Source organism: Carya illinoinensis, chromosome 5, assembly GCF_018687715.1.
Source record: "Carya illinoinensis cultivar Pawnee chromosome 5, C.illinoinensisPawnee_v1, whole genome shotgun sequence".
Taxonomy (NCBI): Eukaryota; Viridiplantae; Streptophyta; class Magnoliopsida; order Fagales; family Juglandaceae; genus Carya; species Carya illinoinensis.
Genome location: NC_056756.1, coordinates 820,626 through 838,212, shown reverse-complemented (window position 1 = coordinate 838,212; position 17,587 = coordinate 820,626). Strand labels below are relative to the sequence as shown.

General features: G+C 35.4%; 2 protein-coding genes across 7 annotated transcripts; one reads left to right on the top strand and one right to left on the bottom strand.

The window, feature by feature from the left end:
* Nucleotides 1–643: 643 nt before the first annotated feature.
* Nucleotides 644–11,957, top strand: LOC122310879 (bromodomain-containing protein 2). 2 transcript variants are annotated; one of them, XM_043125106.1, is made up of 9 exons: nt 644–829; nt 6,506–7,153; nt 7,273–7,350; nt 7,966–8,209; nt 8,523–8,622; nt 9,249–9,387; nt 10,213–10,647; nt 11,254–11,506; nt 11,598–11,957. In XM_043125106.1, exons 2-8 carry the CDS (start codon nt 6,542–6,544, stop codon nt 11,449–11,451), a joined length of 1,806 nt encoding a protein of 601 aa, XP_042981040.1. In that variant the 5' UTR covers nt 644–829; nt 6,506–6,541; the 3' UTR covers nt 11,452–11,506; nt 11,598–11,957. The 2 variants fall into 2 exon arrangements, with proteins under 2 accessions (XP_042981040.1, XP_042981039.1); XM_043125105.1 differs by lacking the exon at nt 644–829 and adding an exon at nt 5,097–5,268.
* Nucleotides 11,958–12,475: 518 nt separating this feature from the next.
* Nucleotides 12,476–17,400, bottom strand: LOC122310881 (tRNA pseudouridine synthase A-like). Of its 5 annotated transcripts, none has more exons than XM_043125114.1 (10): nt 16,579–17,400; nt 15,954–16,010; nt 15,593–15,670; nt 15,094–15,147; nt 14,844–14,926; nt 14,313–14,412; nt 14,169–14,231; nt 13,754–13,996; nt 12,969–13,029; nt 12,476–12,860 (listed from the first exon to the last, which is right to left on the bottom strand). In XM_043125114.1, the coding sequence occupies exons 1-10, from the start codon at nt 16,813–16,815 to the stop codon at nt 12,763–12,765; spliced, it is 1,074 nt and encodes a 357-aa protein (XP_042981048.1). In that variant the 5' UTR covers nt 16,816–17,400; the 3' UTR covers nt 12,476–12,762. The 5 variants fall into 5 exon arrangements, with proteins under 5 accessions (XP_042981048.1, XP_042981046.1, XP_042981045.1 ...); XM_043125112.1 differs by having other exon boundaries at nt 13,718–13,996; nt 14,844–14,923; XM_043125111.1 differs by having other exon boundaries at nt 13,718–13,996; nt 16,579–17,126.
* Nucleotides 17,401–17,587: the final 187 nt, after the last annotated feature.

The following is a 17,587-nucleotide window of genomic DNA, read 5'->3' as shown; positions in this document are numbered from 1 at the left end:
GCCCCGACCTGTACATCAAGTTTGACATTTCCGATTGATTTTTTTTTTTTGAAATATTCTCTTTCGAGGAAGAATTAATGCATATTCTTCTGCCCCGACGGGAGGAACCTTCCTCTTATTATAATGTGGGAAAATTCACGGAGACCCACTTCCGGAAAGGCGAGAAACTTTCCAACAAGACTTGAGCATTTTTTTGCATTTGCGTACAAAGAAACAAACATACGAAACGAAATGGTTTTGTATGTAGAGATGATGCTAATAAAGATCCGAGTTGGCACAAGTCTTGGGTAGTCTTCACCGCCATGGCGATCATGCGCTTTGAATTTATATAATGGGCTGGGTTTAGTTTTGTCATGGGCAATTTTGTTACTCTGTTTCTAGGACCCATCTTTCTTGTGCTGTGCTCTACTTAGGCCCGTATTTGTTATGGGCCTCACATCAGAAATTTTGATTATTCTAGTTGGAAAAAACTTCAGGCCGGATGGGTGCCAAACTTGTCTTTTCACCAGCCAATAATATTATGCCACGTAGGCATTCCATGAGAGAGTAATATGAAGTGAAATGCACTAGATCTTGTTTTTATAGTCAGGACTCAGGAGAATTACCTCTCTCCTCTCTCCCTCTGCCTCCCGAATCTGAGTTCATTTTGAGTTCTCAACCAGACACAAAATTACCTCTCTCATTGTCTCTCCCTCTCCCTCTCCCTCCTGAATCTAGGGTGCCAAACACAAAATCACCTCTCTCGACGAAACCCATCTGCGTGACGGAGCCAGCCTTCTCGAGCCCCATCTTTGCTCCACTCCACCACGCCGAAAGCCCCAAAAAAATGGTAAATAAAATTTGTGTTCCTACAATGATCTTGCCTAATGAAGCTAGCCTTCTTTCGTGTTTGTTTTCTACTCTTCTGTAATTGTTTTTTATTTTTTTTTATTTTTGTGCTTATTGCTGCTACGAGACCGATTTCTTTCTTTTACCATTTCTCAAAGATGTAGACGACATTGCCGTCGAATCTCGTCCATCATTTTCAGTTGCAATGGATTGCTTCCTCTTTCATATGATCGGCTCGTATATAGCCATCTTTAGGCAGCTAAAAGTTTCAGTATTTTGTATAGTTTTTTTAAAGGAATTTAAAATGAAAGGTTGTTTACAGAGAATTTAAATGAAGCTTTTAATATTTTATGAAGGGCGTTTTATTTTAAATTATGGTGAAATTTTTTTTAGTTTAATTATTATTATTTTTTGAATCTATGCAAAAGTTTTTCAAGAAATGAGTTTTTCAGTGATTTTGTGTTTGGTCGAGAAATGAACCCAGATTCAGGAGGTAGAGAGAGAGAGAGAGAGAGAGGGAGAGAGAAGTGATTTTGTGTTTGGTTGAGAACTTAACTCAGATTCGGGGAGAGGGAGAGAGAAGGAGAGAAGTAATTCTTCAAGAGAAGATCCAGTGCATTTCAGTTCATTTTACTCTTTCATAAAAGGGATAACCTTAGGACCACTTGGACTGTAAATGAGTGAAAAACAGTCAGTCAATAAAAACTCAACACGTAAGCTTTCCACCGAGATGGACGTAGACCTGCATTACATGTGAGTATAATTTGGGACACTTGAAATCAGAAAGACGAAACGGGAGGCAACTTCTCTCCTCAAGCACTAACATTCCAGATCACGTCGGGCTGTAAATCGATTCCTCCATTCCTCTATCAAGCTCGATTTTCTCATCCGTGGGTCGTGTTTTCTCCACCAATCGCACTTTGGCCGTGACTCGATTTCTCGAGCAAACTACCCGACTGTCAGCCATGAAAAATCAGGGGTGATATCAGTGGCAGAGGGGCAGCGACGTCGGCCTCGGCGTCGGGTTCAGACTGATAAGGCGTAGATTTCTCGTCGTCTACTCTCTCGACTTCATGCTGAGCTGCGGATGGGCCGTGAGATGCGTTGGTCCGTCGCCGTTGTGCTGGGAGGCGTCCGTCGGCCTCGCCATCACCTTCAGACTGGGAAGGTGCTGAGCTCTTCACGTCGATTTCTCCCACTCGGCTTCACGTTGATTTCTCATCTAAAGCTTTTCACGTCGATTTCTCCCACTCGACTTCACGTCGATTTCTCCCACTCGTCTTCTACACTTTCGGGGTCCGTCGGCGTTGTGCTGCGAGGCGTCCGTCGGCGTCGTGTTGAGATGGGGCGTCCGGGAGAAGGGAGGGCGTCCGGGAGAAGGGCTATGCGAGATGCGGCGTCCGAGAGAAGGCAGAAACAAACGGATTACATGTGATGCATTGATGATTCCCTGTGGTTGACCCCATTTGTCTACAGACTGCTTTTTCCTACGTGGCACTACATGAATGGAGGACTGTTTTTCACTCATTTACAGCCCGACCGGTCCTAAGCGTTTCTGTTCATAAAATATCTACGTGCCGTATTCCTATTGACTGGTGAGAATACATGTTTGGCACCCATCCGGCCTTAAGCGTAACTCATTATAGTTTAACTAAACAAGAGTGTTGCCCAGATGACTAACACAAGAGGGGGGTGAATTGAGTTGTATTAAAAAAAATAACAATTATAAATCAAATATATAATATAAAATATAAACAAAATATGAAATAACAATAAATATAAAGAGTAAGGGTAAGAGAGAAGCAAACTCAGTATGTTAACGAGGTTCGGCCCCACTGCCTACGTCCTCGCCTCAAGCTACCCCTTGAGGATTTCTAAATTCACTATTCAACCTCCTTCAGGTGGAGATAGAAACTTATTTCACCTTTGAACAACACCGTTACAAAGGATCCGTGTAGAACACCCTCTACACTTGCAATCACCTTACACGTAGTGATTCAACTATTTCCCGTGTAGAATACTTTCTACACGTACAAAGGTTATACACACCCTTTTTCTGATACAAAAGCTGATAGTGGGTAGGTTATCAGAAAACACTCCTCAATGAGTGAAATAAGAACAATACAGTGCAAACTATATCTCTCAAAATGAACAATGATTAATGCTCAATGCTTAGAGAAGAGAGAATGAAAGCTTTGAATGAATGTTGTATGCTCTTGGTGTTGTAAATGTGAAGCTCTCAAATGATCTATTTATAGGCATATGAGACTTCATATTCAAATTTAAAAAGATTCACATGTCAAAGACAACATCATTCACTTTTTCAAAAAATTCAAATAAAAGGTTATTCTTTTTCAATTGTCAAAGACAACATCATTCACTTTTTCAAAAAAAATCAAATCTAATTTTTTACTTTTGGCATATGACAAAATGAGCACATTTTCTTTTTCAAAAAATTCAAACCTAATCTTTTACTTTTTGCATATGACAAAATGAGCACACTTTACTTTTCAAATTTTTCAAACAAAATCATCTACCTTTTGTATAAGTCTAAAAAAACATCAATAACTTTTGAAAATATTCAAATAAAACATGCAAATGTGAAAGATGACAATTAATCATCTTTAATATTTTCAAAGTTCAACCATTTAATCAAGGCATGCGCATGCAAAAGATAACAATCAATCATCTTTCAAATTTTCAAATTTAATTTTCAAAAATATTCATGTACATGTAGAAAATGTATTTTAATGCTTTATGATAAAATATTAATTTTGAGCATTAATCCTAATTTCGAATTTTAAGAGATTTACAATATCACTCTATGACTTTAATGTGAACTTGTTTCCTTCTTGCTCATGCTTGGTTCTTTGATGTGCTTGATTCCATTGTGTGAACAACTTGAGTTTGAAACTCTTTTATTTTTTGAATTCATTTGTTATCATCAAAATCCATGTGTAGATTTATAATCACATGAAATTTGAAACCTTGGGTTCAACAAAGAGTTTTGCTATATACAAGTAAAGTTATATAATAATTTACGTATCAATACTGATTTTTTTATACTTAAAATTTAAATTAACACTATTTTTAATAAAATCTACTTTTTAGTCAATCACATTAAATTGATACATAAATTAGTATATAATTTTACTTATAACTAAATTTTTTCGCTAAACAATACCTTCTGGAAGTGGGTTCAAAAACTTAGCCACACTTGCATTGCAGCCATTACTTACCATATTAGAGTATTTTCATCCGGTACTTTAAAATTTAAAAAATCAAGTTAATTTTTTTTGATAAAATAAATATTTCATCCGATTCTCTATTTTAAAGTATAAATTTAGGAAGTAAATAGTGACTTCCTATATTTGAGAAATTACTATTCATTCTCTGAATCAATTTATATATATTTTAAAAAAATATTTTCGTCATAAAAAGATTACACAAAAATAATATTACAAATTGACGTGACTTAATATGATTCGTTAAATTATAAATTTATTTTTATTGTAAAATAAATCTAATAGATTAGATGAAATCATATCAGTTTGAGAGATTATTTTTATGTGATTCTTTTATAAATGTAACAGTACTCTTTATAGGGAATAGTTAAAAATATAGAAATAAAGTAGTAAAAATAATAATAATAAAAGAAGAAAAATTGATTATTTTAATATAATAAAAAAATAATGGAGAATGAGATGTATGATGTTTTTATAAAGATAAGTAAAATTTAAAAGAAAATAATAGAAAATGTAATTCCTAACTAAAATTTAAGAAAAATTCTAATAAATCACATGTTAATGCTTTTAGAGAACATGTGGGGTCCAAATTAAGGATGTCATAAGTTTAACATCATGGCATATTTTACAACAGAAAAACATTATTCATTACTCTATCAACGATAAAATAATCAATAGATAACTTTTTAATTATCTAACCATTGAGTAATGAATAAAATTACTCTACTGGATTCAGATAAATGGATATATCGGAGGTTAGGAATAGAGATTGAGTAATGCTATACGTAAATATTACATAATTATTTTAATAAAGAGTAAAATTTATTATTAAAAAATTAATTTTTTTTTATGTAAATTTCATATTTATTATTATTATTTTTAATTATACAGTATTTATAAACTTTACAATTGTAAATATTATTTATTTTTTTTAAAACAATACACCTACAATTATTTTAAACTTTCATATAGTTTAGAATTTCATTAATAAAATTAAAACTAAGAAAAAGAAGGAAACAAAAGCAGCTTCACATGATGGTAGCAATTCTTTAAAATCCGAGGAAATTATCAGAGTAATTCGGCATTGGAATCTTGGGTTTCATTCTCTTTCTCGCAGTCTCACTTCCTGCTCTGCCAAACTTAAAATGTAAAGTTCACTAACAGAAACAACGTTACCGCTTTAGATTTCTCAGAGGTACTCTTTCTCTGCTCTCCCTTCCCTCCCTCTGATTTTTAAACGGCCTGTTATTCTCGCTTTTTGATGGACCTTGATTTGGATCTTCAATAGCATCAACGAGAACTGTTTCGTTTTCTTCCCCATCACAGAGCTTAGATATGAATTATGACAATTGGCTCTAAGTTTTGTCTATGTTTCATTGTTTCTACACGTTCTGAAGTCCATTCTAGGGTTTCTTCGTTTCCGTCCTATATTTGTTTTCACTCTTGGATTTTTTTGTTTTTGGAGAAACGAACTTTTTCACTGCAGGGTTTAAAAGCTCTAATTTGTTTATTAATTGGGTCTAACGAAAGTTTACCCCTTTTCACCTCAAAATTTAACTCTTTTCAATTCAAAATTTCCCTGCGAATTTGTCTTCTCTGAAACGTTTTACGCCTAAAAGTGGGCACATTAGGTTTGTTTCTTTTTTCTTTCGTGTTAGTTCAAGAAAATATTTAGCTTTTTTGGTAGGAGCGGAGTTTCATGGTAAAATATCCACATAAAGCCCATATTTTTCTTGAAAATTTGTTATCTTAGGATTTTCTTTAATCTTGTTCATAAGATTCGAATTTTGTCCGAGTGAATCAAAATGAGAAGTTTTCTTATCCGGCTTTCTGTCTGGTTGCCTGTAATGTCAAATAAATTACCCTTTTTTCTTTCGGGTTACAAGACTGCAGCTGGGGGTTTATCCTAGACTATGCATAATGTTTTGTTGCAGCCATAGAGAATTTTTAGGAATGGTTTGGATGGTGAGATAAAATGAGATCATCTATGAATAGTAGTGAAATGGTTTGTGAATAATAGCAAAATTGTTTGAGTTTATGGGATTTTGGGAAATGAGAGAAAAAGTTAAATAAAAATATTATAAAGTTAAAATATTATTAGAATATAATTTTTTAATATTATTTTTGATATAAGATTTGAAAATTTTGAATTGTTTTTGGTATTTTATATCGAAATTTGAAAAAATTGTAATGATTAAGTAATGATTAGACGAAAAAGTTGAAGATTTGAAATTGAAAATTGTTTGTGTTTGTAGTGTTTGGATATTTAGATGAATTGGAAGGACTTTGCCATCCAAACTAGGAATAATCTTTGAACTTGTTTCCTTCTGGAACCTGGGTTTGAAGAGTTTTTATGCAGTATCTAGTATTTTTTGGGAAACAATATATTTATCCGTTGTAATGAAGTGGAATCTATTCCCCTTATTTGGTAGTTCACAAGAAGAAAGTGACAGTTTGACACCTGGAATATGAAGCGGAAGCGCGGGCACAAGAAAGGAAAGCCAAAAGGGCCTCCTGTGGTGGTTAAGAATGAGGCATTTGTAAATGCTGTGAGCGTAAATACGGAAGATAATTCTGGTTTGGATGGGTATGGTAATGGTACCAAATATGACTCTGGAATGGAGGTTGATACGCCTTCTTCAACCGGGACTGATCAGCCACATAATGTTGCAAGTATTAAGCCTGATGGTTCAATTGATAAGGCAGTGGGAAAGTCAGTTGGACGTGTAAAGGTGAAGCTGAGGACAAGTAAGACGTTGGAATCTCAACATACTTCTTCTGATGCACCCACGCAAAGTGATACAGATAAGAGCAGCCAGCAACTTGGTTTGGAAAGACAAGGCATGGGTATGGAGAAAATGGAGGATAGTGCAAACTCATTGCCTATTAGTGTTTTGGGAAATCCAGCTAAAAGAGCTGGGAGTATCAAGATTAAGTCGTCAAAGGTCTTGGGCAATTCAGGTGGTTATCAGAATAGTAGTGCTGTAGTGGCACAGGGTGAGAACCCACACCAGGAGGAACCAAAGGTACTTCATCAGGATACTCGATATATTAAACAAGAACTAGACACTGCCTTGATGGTACGTTGGAAAGTCAGCATGAATCTTTGTTTAAATTTATATAGATTTTAAATGTACCTTTGTATTTTGTTTAATTTCTGCATATGAGCTTATTGGTGTCTTCATTTTCCCTTCCAAAGGTGATAAAGAAGGTAATGAAAATGGATGCGGCCGAACCCTTCAATGTCCCTGTGGATCCTATAGCTCTGGGAATTCCTGTAAGTATGAATGTAGTTGCTCATTCAAGTCGTTGACGGCCCTTAAGGGGCTAGTTTGAAACTTAGTCTTTTTTGTCCTTGTTTGTTTCATTTGGTCCTTAAATATTCTTGTATCTAAAAGCTCTGAAAAAAACACCTTGTATCTAAAAGCTGTCAAGAACATGGTAGAAGGGATCAGTAATAAGAGAAGAGCTTTTGTAGCTCCAGGCGTTCTTTGCCAGTGAGAGAAACCACAGAACTAACGCATATGTTATTCAGTTTTTGCTTCTTAATTACAAGTTCTGTGCATATTTTAGTGGGGATCTTAATCTTCCTTATTTACTTTTTTAGCATCCATCATGTTTATGAATGAATATTTGTATATCACAAGGCTTGTCCTGTTATGCTGTTGGAACTTAAAAATGGTGTAGTGCATTACCAAGTGATAATTGTTATTCTGTTTTGTACATTAGTCATGTCACAGGCCGAGAATCGCAAGTGTGAGTGTCTGTTATGCCACCACCCGTTTGCTGTATGTAATTATTTCTATTTTATTGGCTGAAATGACCCATGAAAAAACGATATGAAATGATCTTTTACTTAGGGTTTTCTTTTTGTTGGGGGGGTTGGAACCAGGATTATTTTGATGTCATAGATACACCGATGGATTTTGGAACGATATGCAGCAATCTTGAAAATGGCATCAAGTACATGAGTTCGGAGGATGTGTATAAGGATGTACAGTACATTTGGGAAAACTGTAATAGGTATAACAATAAGGGTGACTATATTTTGGACCTTATGCGCCGGGTGAAGAAGAATTTCATGAAGTATTGGACAGCTGCTGGTTTATATGGTGAACAACTGCGAGGAACCAAGGGTAAGAGTTTTGTCATTATGCTCTTATCTGCAGTCTAGTAAATATAGATAAAAATATGATGGGCAATTGAATAGATAAATCTTTCTTATCAATGGCTATGTGGTAGTAGTCATTTGGCAAAAAGCTAGCCTCTTTTGGGGGTTTAGTCTTGAACCATATATTTACAAATACAAAATAGGTTCTTTCTAGGCTCACTCCCTCCCGTTAATGATTGTTTCATTCCCTCACATGAGGCATCGTCTTGCTCTTTTGTATGGATGGTAGCCTTCATTTTCCTGACAAGTCTATGCACTCTATATTTCCTTGCTGTCAGGGGTTGAAAGCATCCAAGTGGAGGACGTTGCGCTGTCTAGTCTGGGAAAAGTTCCAGTGAAAGGTGGTCAATCAAAGCAGAAGACAGGAAAACGTCATGGGTGTGTTTGCGCCAATAACTTTCTAATTTTGAGAACACAGTTTCTATTATATACATTACAGTAACTATTAGAGTTTTATGCTCCCCAGCTTCTTGTGGATCCAGGGGTTGATTATCGATATGGAGTAGGTAATATGATAGCTGCATAGAACTGATAAGGGAACAATGTAGTCGATAACACTTCAGTTAGTCCACAACTGTAATCATCAGTCTGTGTTTCACATGGTCTATTCATTATTGAGGGGAAAGTGGAATCGATTGCATGGTTGGTTAAACTCTTAATGAGCACTATGATTTCAGTTTTTTTATAGGTTGTTATTGGACAAAAGAACCCAGAAATTTTAGCTAAGGGATGGAACTTTAAGAATTGTCAAAAACGAGGAGATGAAGGGCAGAGTTTGTGGACAAATATGTAGGCTTTGAAGGAATGGAGCACTTATAAATAATCAATGATCAGTCTAGCTCGCATAAAGTACTTCAAATCTTAAAACTTACAGCTATGTTATTAGCTAAGATACTAAAGAACCCAAATCAGACCTGGAAAAACAAAAAACCCAAACCAATTAGAGTTGTATCCTAGCTGAATAGTGTAAAACGTTTCTTATAGCCTGAAGTTCTTATTTGCAGAAGGCGCCATAAAAGTGATTGTTTATGTGCAATATGTGTTCTAAAGCGCCGCAGGAAGGAGCGTGAGGAGAATGCTCGACTTGCTAAAGGCCATATTGGAGCTACTGATAATAATTATGCTCACGAGACCAAGCAAGAGGTACAATCAAGTTTGACCAATGACTTAATTCAAAATTTTCTTGGCTAGGTGATTAAGCCTGGTTTGAATTAGGAAGTGATCTCATCTCATTTCATCATTACAACTTTCTCAATTTTTCACACAAAATATAATAAACAAACCAACTTTTTCAAATCTCAAAATAATAATAATAATATTTTATTTAACTTTTATCTTTCGTATAAAATCATCTCATCTCATCTCATCTCTGAATCCAAACCAGACAATTTCACTTTGTGTCAATGAATCATATGTAGAGGTGAAGGAGTTTTTTACTTCTAAAAAAGTATTGGTAAGTTTGAAAGAGATCCAGTGTTATGTCAATGAAGAGAAGCGGAGGTGGGGAGGGGAGAGGATCTAGTATTGGTATTTCGGATGTTTTGACTGATATATGATCTTTCATCATCACTCAGCATTTTTACTTCTTATTAGAAAAGAAAACCAACTTTTCACTTCTAAAACTCTTATTTGTTTTCATAGAAGAGATGAGATGAGTTGAGATTAAAGTTGAAAGTTGAATAAAATATTTTTAGAATATATTTTTTTAATATTATTTTTGTTTTGGGATTTGAAAAAGTTAAATTGTTTATTTTATTTTGTATGGGGATTTGGAAAAGTTGTAATGATAAGATGAGTTGAATTGAGATGGTTTGTTTTCACAAACAAGGCCTAACGGACCCCGACCAAAGTATCTACAGACTCTTGTTCCTTGTTTATATAATTATTTTCAGTTACAGTTACCTATAAAAAAATTATTCAGTTACTGTATAAAAACTATGAACACTTGGTTTGCATTTTCTGTTACAGAAATCTCTTATTGTGGAAAGCCCTTGTGCTGAAGATTCATCATCCAATGCTGAATCACTGGATACAGATGCAAATGCGGAGGTAGAAGAGAAAGTAGAGGAAGTGAAAATGGAGGTTATGGAGAAGAAGCTTAACACTTCAGAGGAGAAGCATGGGAAGGAGGAGGAAGAGGAGGAGGAAGAGGAAGAAGAAGAGGAGGAAGAAGAAGAGGAGGAAGAGGAGGAAGAGAATGAGATGGAGATTCAAAAGAAAGATGGGAATGAAATGCCAGAGCAGCCAAAGTTTGGTGATAGATCAGGGGAGGACCTCGATAGACAACCTAAGCTAAGAATTGTGGAGAAGTCTGGAGTTGGGGTCCTAATTGATACACAGAAAGAAGATTCATTAATGAGACATGATGCCAAAAGTGCAGCGGTTCAGCAACAGAAGCATAAGGTATTCCAATTATTTATCTTTGGCATCGGTCCTATGATCCTTAATTTTGAATAAACATTACAGATTGTTTGGCAATTTCGTGGTGGGGGATGCCCCCACTTTCCTTCGTTTTTACCCTGTCCCACCTGATCACTTGCCCATTACTCCCAAAGTAAGGTGCATGCCACCCTTATGCGAGTTATCAATATCAAGCCATTTCAATGTATATGAATGCATATAGGAATGTACTGAATAATTATTGAGTAAACTTCCAATTGGGCATGCTTAGAAAATAGTCATAGTTCTGCTGTTAATTCTTCCCCCTCTTTTGTCCCCAGAAGTCCTGCCTGGATATTAGAGAGAAGATGTGACTTACGGATTCTGCCTAAAAAGAATATGTGTTAAGAGATGTTCTTAACAGACACATGCGCTGACTTCGACTTAGGAAAGGAAATCTTAGAATTTTGGAGTTATATAAACAGACAAAGATTTACATATTATTTATTATATATTTTATTTCATAAAACTTATAGTAGACCAGAAATTCCTAATTTAGAAGCTCAACGCTTTTAAATGCTGAAGGTGGTTTGTGTTTGCGTGATTTCTTACAGATTGATGTTGTTGCAGGAATCACTAGAAAAGCACAAAAAGGTTGAAGCGTTAAAGAACTTCCATCTTGAAAATCCTGTTCTCTTGGACTTATGTGGAATTCTATTCCCTGACAACCAGAAATCTGTCTGGAGTGGACCCCATTCGCTTAATCAGCATCATCATTCTGCACGTACTAGTACCATCCGTGCAGCGATTCAGACGTTCATGAAGTAGTTAATGCATGTATATCTGTCCTATCTAACTGTTGTATCAGTCACTGGGATCTGAGGTAAGAAAATAGATGGACAATTTCCTTTTACACGATAATGTTTTATTTTATAATTATTACCTAGTCTATAACATGGATGCCTTGTTCTCAGTGTGTGTGTTCGTAAATGTTACCACACGGACTTGAGGACAAGGAACGAAAGGAACAGTCGCTGTTTTGAGGACAAGGAGCGATCTCCGGAAGGCTTTAGGGATTTTTTTTATCACACTTTAGTGCTATGGGCATCCTCTATTGTAATGAATGACACTTCTTTTATTGAACTTTACGCTGCCCTTCGCAGCTCTTAGCCTGTAGCAAGGCTCTTTGTATACCCCCTGTGTACTGGGGCCTTGCCCTTTTCTTATTCTAATATATCTCTTTTTACTTATAAAAAAAAAATGTTACCACACGGACTTGGCGTTCAGAGGAGAATGAAAGTGCAGGATTGCATGAAATTGAGTCTAATGAAAAATGCTCGCCCATGTGCTTTTTATGTTCCTTTTGGGCAGAATTACATTCTCGCTAAAGCTGCAGGACAAATTATTTCAAATATAGCGAGTCATTATTGTAGTGATATTTCTTAATGCGAGAACATATCTCTATAACGTTAAATGTGATATTGTGTATGATTGATCTAGCAAGAATCAAGAATATGGTTCTTCAAGGCGAATCTGCAGGGGGCAATATATTAACTTGTAAAAAACATATATTCATTTTGTATTTTCCTAGTATCATGAATTATATTGCAAGATAAATACAATGATTGTACATTTGCTTTTCCTTGGTCTATAGCTGGCAACCAGGGCTAACTAATATGGCTCATAGAATGATGTTGTGTAGCAGTCAGGTCATGGTTGTGTAAAATGGTTATACATACAACTCTCAAATTTTGGATGTAGTTTGCTTCCCATATTTGTGGGCAGAATTACTTTGCGGACGAGTAAATTATCACTTTATATTTCCATAAAAGAAGGTAATACAAAGCCGAACTGAAGACGCTCAAATATGCCAATGCCATTAATTTTGGAGGTCAAATTCCAGACAATTATTGAAGAAAAGAGAAATCCAGACAATTGAATTGCAGTATTACAAGTGCATGGTTCAGAGACCATTCTGTCAAAGGGCCACTGTAACAAGGTCGTCATTAATCTGGAAGTTCCTTCGGGCATTGGTACTATCCCTTGGACGTTGGTACCAATGCAGTTAGGAAGTGTATTCCGGTAACACACAACTCCATGACATTTTTAGAAGAAACCACGATTCCTTTATACTTCCTCTCAAGGCAGATCATATTTCACATGCCCAAGGTAGAGACCACATGGAGGGGCCATGGGACTTGCAGCAGTCACACTCTTTGCATTAAGGATTCTTTCAACTGAGATTTTTCACCATATGAAAGACACAGATCAGTTCAAATGGAGACTTGGAATAAACTTCTTTCAAAATAAAAACAACAAATGCCTTAACGAGATAAAGATCACACCATCTGAGATTGTCAAGTTTCCAGTTCCAACAGCTTTTAGAACACCAACGAGCAGTCTAACCTGGGAAACTTACACCAGTTTCAGTCAAATGGTAATGAACAACCTAGACTACAGCCACTTACCAAAAAATGAAAAATAAAAATTAAATAGATAAACTGCCTCTGGAAAAGTTGGAAAATATAAGCAGTAAAAGTGGGGAGACAGGATGGGAAGGAATATAATTTCAAAAATTAAAAAAAAAAAAAAATGTATGGTACTGACTTACAGTAAAATTCAAAGAAGAGAGACGAGATTAGAGAACAATGGTGGTTTGCAGTCTACTAATAAAAAAAATTATAGTATTGACTTACATTTGCTAGCATTAATTGAAGAATAAAAACAAACCAAACGTGTTATTGTGTTAATCAAAGGCATGGTTAAGAACTTCAGTAAACCTTAAACAAATGCTAAAATTTGCATTGACATCTCATGCAAAAAATCTCTAAGAACTACAAGAAAGTGGAAAAATAATAGAGCCCATGAGTGAAGAAAACAAAGTACCAATTTCCTAGAAAAAATTTAGCCTTTATATTCATATACGATTACAAATTCATAGAATATCTTGCAAACTGAGACACCCAGGAATAATGGAGTTTTAAAATAATTCATGTCCAAGGACTAACTCACAGGGAACAAACTTCCAAGCAATGGTAGAAATCCAGAAAGTATTAACAGCAGGCAAAATAGAAACATATGGAAAAAACAGAACCTGGTGATAAAGAAAAGAGCGTGCACGTGCAGTTACCACAAAGCAACGATGCCTTCTTCTTATGCCAAATCCAAGAGAAGCTTCACCATTAAAGCCGCTTGCCCCATTGCCAATGGAAATAGAACTAACAGGTAGGTCACTCTCCGACTTGTTTGAGCTTGCATGAAGATCTTCCATGATTAGATTGTTCTGTCTCCTTTCAACTATGGACGGAAAATATGGAGTTGAAACTACCTCAGAAACCGTGAGTTCATCTAAAGTTCTAATTGGTGATTTTGCCTGAAATTGAAGGTACGTTACAGCAATCAGGATGGAAGAAATAATTTTTTTTTTTTTTTTTATAAGAGGATGGAAGAAATAATTGAAAAGATGACCTAAAACAATAGCTGAATTATTATTTGAAAAAAAAAAAAAACAGTATCTGCCAACTCTCTTGTAGATTAGCAACAACCTGACAACCAGCTGCTCTAAAGGAACTGAAGTCATGATGCCCAACAAGAATTTTGCATGCTTCCTGCATGATTGATAATCTCCTTTTTAAAATAAACAAACAATTTGGTATAACTAGGCAACCATAACCAATTGATATCAGGACCTGCATGGCAAGTATATCTAACTCCTCAGGAACATGCCACGCTCTGTCCCTCTCAAAGGTCGACAAAGGTTCTGGTCCAGAAAGCAAGCGATAGAAGTACCTGAATGAGATATCTAATGCAATTCAAATATATTTCTTCTTTTTATCAGTAGCAATTCAAATATTTAAACTTGGATGTTCAAGATATCAAAATTAATCAAATACTAATCCAGAGTTTAATAACATATATTTAGGCAGAGAAAAAATGAATTTCTGACACTAATCCAGAGTTTTATAGCACTAACAAAAATACCTAATTACAATTAAATTACTGGAACTCAAGATCAGCTAAAAATACGGCCAAAATAATCCAAGGCTAACAAATTCCTCTCTGACCAATCCATCATGTGGGGAATTGGCAGCGAGATGCAATCTAGTTTTACATCCAACAGAACACTATATAAGCTAAAACTCTGTTGAAAGTGACATAAAATTCTGTGCTGCCATTAGCTGCAAGTACCATGAATTCAATTTGCATTAATGAGTACCTACGTGCGCTCTTGAGCTTTGAATCTAGCGTGGAAATCAGCTGGAACACATCGAACATCAATCACCATTATATCACCTTCATTCTTCTGGAGAGAATGATCCCAATTCATAAATAAAACTCAAGATATGCAAGTTGGAAGTGTTTCAGATTCACAATTTCATATTGTCCAGAGCCACAACAAGCATAAGCATCTCTACACTTAAACATTTATGGTTATGGAAGAATTATGTGTTAGAATTCTTGACACCACACCTGTAAGAAATGGTTCACAGCTCTTCTGACCACAGTTTGTTCATGAGGTGGTAACTGCATTTGATAAAGAATGGAAGAGCAGTTCAGGAATTAATATTTAAATTAAGACACTTCTAGGACTAGTCAACCTTATAAATTCTTTCAAGATTGCTCTCTCTCTCTCTCTCTCTCTCTCTCTCTCTCACACACACACACACACACACACATCTACAGTATAATATTCACCTCTCCCTGGTTGTTAAAGGTGAACTGAGAAACAAGTGACACTACATCTCCACGTATAACTTAGAATTCAAAACAATTATATAATACTAGTAGGTCTTTCACTACCAGCCCCTCAAATCTTAAATAGCGCTACCATCAATGTGCGAGTATCTTTTTCATATTCATTGCTACAACAAAAAAATTGGAGTTCGTTTAAAGTTATATCCGTTTTCTCACATGAGCATAGCACGCACTCTAAAAAGAGACTTCTATAATAACTGATAAAGAGGCATACCACTTCACCAGGCTTCCTTTTGCTTATGCGTTGAATATCTACATGACAAACATTTGATAAGGCATGCACTCCTGCATCCTGCAGTAATAAGGAAGTTTATGTCCGTGCACATCATGCCTTATATAAAAATAGTTCATGATAAAACATAACAAAGACTTATGAGAATCTGAGATAGATAAAGAGCTTATTTGAGCTGCATGAAAATTTCATTAATCCCAACAAGTACAAGATAACATCAATGCAGAGACAAAACAACAAACAATATGCATAAGGTCCCTAAATCAATGTATAAAAATGATGATATCTATGACACAAATATTATATGAAAAATAATATGAATTGGGCAGCGGCTTATACGTACAGTACGACTTGAACAAACAATTGAAACTGGCTGGCCAATAAATTTATGAAAAGCTTCCTACATCAACCAAAAAAGACCAAATATCAGCAAACTAATCAATACGAAACTGTAATTTGCATTGCGGGCAAATAATGAAACATTACTCTCTGTTTACTTGCCAAGAGAAAAGGGATAATTTACTCATAGAAAAAAAGAGAGAAAAATGGGATAATAATAACTACAAGAAAACAATATAATACATACAAAATATTTTATTATTATCATTCTTTTCATGCTTACTCAGTTTTTCATAACAGAGAAAACTAAATAAAAGAACAGTAACATAATTCTTTGAATGCAGGGTAAAGAACTTAACATGTCACTATCAGGAGCCCGGGAAAAAATGAAATTTGCTGTCAACTAAGCATGACCAAATTGCGAGTTGAGCTGAGGATTTCATAATTTTGCTCACCAAAACCAAAAACCTGATACTCAAATTTCATGTTCCTTTGTTTTGTTCTATGTTCTCAGCATCTGAATAGAATTACAAAAAATCGCAACTTTCGCTTTACCGAAGAAAATCAATTTTTTGAGAAAAAAGCAAGTACTCCGGAAAAACAGAAGAAACAGAAACATCAGAACGTACCTCAAGAACGCCAACGACGGTACGGAAGTTAGGTTGCTGCTGAGACCCGGAGAAACGAGTCCCAATGTACTCGATCGCGACCAGGTATCGCTGGGTTCTAGGGCTTGGGCCCATGGGCGCTTCTTGCTGTTCCTCTTCGTCGTTGCTGAGGTTTTGGGCGGCGGTTTTTGCGATTTTAGAAGGCCTATGGGGAGATTCGGAGACACGGTCTAGCAAGTGCTTGGGATTTTCTGTCATGGGTCGTATTTGTCCCACCGTTTCTCAGCTTCCAAACTGCACCGGAGTTTTCGGAATCTGAACGTTGAGTGGGGGTGGAAGCAGAGGACTCGAGGGTAGTAACGTTACAAGAAATGCCGCTGTCGGTTCTTTCCTTAATTTAAAATCACTCTGTTATTTTTACTTATTTCATGTTCCGTCATAGATGCGATTAATGATACTACATCGAGAAGAATGAATATCCTTTTTAAAAATATTTATCAAATTATTCATTTATTTTATTTTATAATTATGAGAAATCAAGGATCATCATGATACGCTTACGATACCAAAAACCCTTTTTTTTTTTTTTAAGTGTGGATAAATCACAGGGTTAATATCTGAAAATAGTAATTAATAGATGTAATGTTTTCTGAATTTTCTTTATTAAGCCATAAATTCATATACAATACCAACTTAACATTTATCTTCCTTTTTTCTCCCTATAATTTTGATCCTTGTTGACAAGGGTTCATTATTTACTTGATAATCATACTTATCAAAAAAAAAAATTATTTACTTGATAATCATGCTTCATGTAGTAAGACATTCAGATGCTATTCACATGTTTGCATAGACCCACCCTTGCTCGCTCTTCCGTATAATATACAGCTATGTGTGTACGAACACAGACAGAGACATATCACTTCAGTTTTTTGTTGTACATTGATCATTGATGTTAATTACTTTTGATTTCTCTCCCACCATTGTTTTGGGACAAGAAGAAGATGGTATTTTTATAAAAGACCTGGAG